Consider the following 2,992-nt stretch of genomic DNA (forward strand, 5'->3'; position numbering starts at 1 on the left):
CGATGTGGAGGACCAGAGTCTAATGCAAGCACTGGACCAAGTCTACAAGGAGGCACGGCTCGAACTTATTCCCGGCCAGGTGTGTGTGTGTGTGTGTGTGTGTGTATGTGTGTGTGTGTGTGTGTGTGTGAAGACATCCAAGCACTAGCCAATTATACACCTGATTTTCATGAACTCTGACCAGTTTTTGGGAAAGACTTTTTTTCCTCCCAAAAAGTATTCACTTGAGACAGTTGAATAGTTTGTTTGAAGGATGATGGAAAACCCTAGAGGAATTACTGACTGTTTTTCCATCTCTGTGTAGCTGAAGAAGGCATTGGAGCTGAATGAACAGCTGAGACAACGCATGGGTGTAGTCATCGTTGGGCCAAGTGGAGCGGGGAAGTCTACGCTCTGGAGGATGCTCAGGGCCGCTCTCAGCAAGACAGGCAAAGTGGTGAGTAACAGGGAAACCGCCTACACTGTTGTTCATTCACTGATACATGCTGTACATTTAAAATGACAATTGCAAAAATGCTATAAATGTACATTTTGTAAGACTAACACAATATCCATTATTATTTTTCATATAAACGATTATTTAAAGCATTTATTCAAGAGTTTATAGGTCAGTATTGTCCCTATCTTGTGTGCCATCTTTAATGCTTTTATGCTGTGTTTTTGTAGGTGAAGCAGTACACAATGAATCCTAAAGCTATGCCCAGACAACAGCTGCTGGGTCATATAGACATGGACACCAGAGAATGGGCTGATGGCGTCCTCACACACAGTGCCAGGAGTGTTGTCAGAGAACCACAGGGTAAGACATCGCTCCATTAGCGCTAATAGGTTACTTATCATCTGTTTTGCTAACCCAGACTTTAGATAACTGCATAAAGTCTATATTAAATGATAAAGTCAGGGTGAACCAGTAAACTCTACAAGGACTGCATGAGGTAAACATTTAGGTGTGTATGTTTCTTGTACTCTTCACTGTCTGTACTGAGATTCATGTACTGTATGTATCTAGAGTTAGAGATATGTATATGTGCTTTTGTGTTTTCTAGGGGTGAGCTCATGGATTGTGTGCGACGGCGACATCGACCCAGAGTGGATTGAGAGTCTCAACTCTGTGCTTGATGATAATCGGCTGCTGACCATGCCTAGTGGAGAACGCATCCAGTTTGGACCCAATGTTAACTTCCTGTTTGAGACTCACGACCTTAGCTGCGCCTCACCAGCCACCATCTCCCGCATGGGAATGATCTTTCTCAGGTTGGTTGGACTGTGCATCTACAAATTCCAGGTTTGCCATCTAGCTCTTCTCCATGTTGTTTTTTATATTGACTTTCCTCCACTCCAGTGATGAGGACATTGATGTAGGGGCCTTGGTGAAGTCGTGGTTGAAGGGACAGCCAGAGGATTGTCGCAGTAATCTAGAAAGCTGGCTGGGAGACTACTTCCAACGGGCCCTGGACTGGGTCCTCAAACAGGTAACATTTACTCTGTACTGCATCTTAACACTGACTCAAACAAACAATGCTGACACAGTTTTGCTGTGTAGCAATGTTTTATGTGTATATCAAAAGTGGACATTTTGGTGGCCCTAAAAGATAGGCCTCCATGTATACTGACCATTGATCATTATAAGGACATTGTGTGTTCTGAGTGAAATGAAATCACAAAAATCAGCAGACTTTAGTAATCATAAACTAAACTAAATGTTTTACCCTATTTAGTTTTTTTTAGTTGAATTTGAAAGCAACTTGTGTATGTCCTTCTCTACTCTCCTTTAGAATGACTTTGTGGTGGAGACTAGTCTGGTGGGTACAGTGTTCAATGGCCTGTCACACCTTAATGCTGTGTCCGAGAGAGGTCAGTTTATCGTTGGTCTTCTCAGGGGTTTGGGAGGAAACCTGAACTTCAAAACAAGACAGGAGCTGGCCAAAGAGGTGAGGACCCCTGTGTGTTTTGTATGGGCTGAATGTAACTATAACAACACTTTACTTTGAGTATTGAAATGTTATCATGTCTCAAACTTAAAATCTTGTTTCTGAGCTCTAACTTACATACAACTAAAGTGATGAGTCATTATTCAAATAGAAATACAGGATATGCACCTGGTGGAATTTTTCTCTTATGCCACTGCTCAAAAAAGCTTAATTGTTGCCCTTGTTTCTTTGAACTTCTATAGTTGCTGAGCTGGGCCAGGGAAAGCCCACCAGACACCAAAAGACCTTTGGATACCTACTATGACTCAGAGAGCGGACATCTAGCTGCTTATACATTTCATCGTCCCGACGGTCTCTCGCTGGAACAGCTCTCTCATTCACACACACTGCCTGTTATTGAGACCCCAGACATGCAGAGGGGTCTGCACTGCTTCTCCCCGTGGCTCACCACTCAGCACAGGCAGCCCTTTATGGTGGTGGGGCCGGAGGGCTGTGGAAAGGGGTAACTACACTCAGAGCACACACATTTACATACATGCATCATAAACTGAGCAGGCATTTGCACACATACTGGCAATATTATGTATATTGAGACACATGGTAAAAACACAACATTGCATTTAATCCCACAATGTGGATCAAAACAGAAAAGACTATTTGAAAATGTGATTGCTGAATAACTCATCTAACATTCACACATTAACAACACATCCATGGTTGTTGCATATTATTTATAAAGTGGAAGTCCATGTTAACAGTTTAAATAGACACTCTTCTTTGCAAACCTCATGTTGGTCTGTTTTAAAAAGGATTCGTAAGATCACAGTGTGCATTGTATAGAAAGTATAAATAGTACAAGCAAACAATCAACACTGAAATCAAATCTTTTTTTTAAGGCTTGACCTTTTGTGTAAAAGGCACTCACATGTCAGGATAAGACTTGTGTGTGTGTGTGTGTGTGTGTGTGTGTGTGTGTGTGTGTGTGTGTGTGTGTGTGTGTGTGTGTGTGTGTGTGTGTGTGTGTGTGTGTGTGTGTGTGTGTGTGTGTGTGTGTGCGCGTG

General features: G+C 42.4%; 1 protein-coding gene across 1 annotated transcript; it reads left to right on the forward strand.

The window, feature by feature from the left end:
* The first annotated feature begins 6 nt into the window (after window positions 1-6).
* On the forward strand, window positions 7-2,437 carry LOC104962640 (cytoplasmic dynein 2 heavy chain 1-like). Its single transcript, XM_010791092.1, has 7 exons — window positions 7-79; window positions 305-436; window positions 667-799; window positions 1,047-1,254; window positions 1,343-1,472; window positions 1,776-1,931; window positions 2,174-2,437. The coding sequence occupies exons 1-7, from the start codon at window positions 23-25 to the stop codon at window positions 2,435-2,437; spliced, it is 1,080 nt and encodes a 359-aa protein (XP_010789394.1). The 5' UTR covers window positions 7-22.
* The last annotated feature ends 555 nt before the right edge of the window (window positions 2,438-2,992 follow it).

This window comes from Notothenia coriiceps, unplaced genomic scaffold (assembly GCF_000735185.1).
Source record: "Notothenia coriiceps isolate Sejong01 unplaced genomic scaffold, NC01 NC01_scaffold00035179, whole genome shotgun sequence".
Taxonomy (NCBI): domain Eukaryota; kingdom Metazoa; phylum Chordata; class Actinopteri; order Perciformes; family Nototheniidae; genus Notothenia; species Notothenia coriiceps.

Excerpts from the sequence above, each read along its gene's own strand:
- LOC104962640 (XM_010791092.1), top strand. The coding sequence starts at position 23 with ATGCAAGCACTGGACCAAGTCTACAAGGAGGCACGGCTCGAACTTATT. Across the intron at positions 1,473-1,775 it reads TGGACTGGGTCCTCAAACAG|AATGACTTTGTGGTGGAGAC; the intron begins GTAACATTTACT and ends ACTCTCCTTTAG. Across the intron at positions 1,932-2,173 it reads GACAGGAGCTGGCCAAAGAG|TTGCTGAGCTGGGCCAGGGA; the intron begins GTGAGGACCCCT and ends GAACTTCTATAG.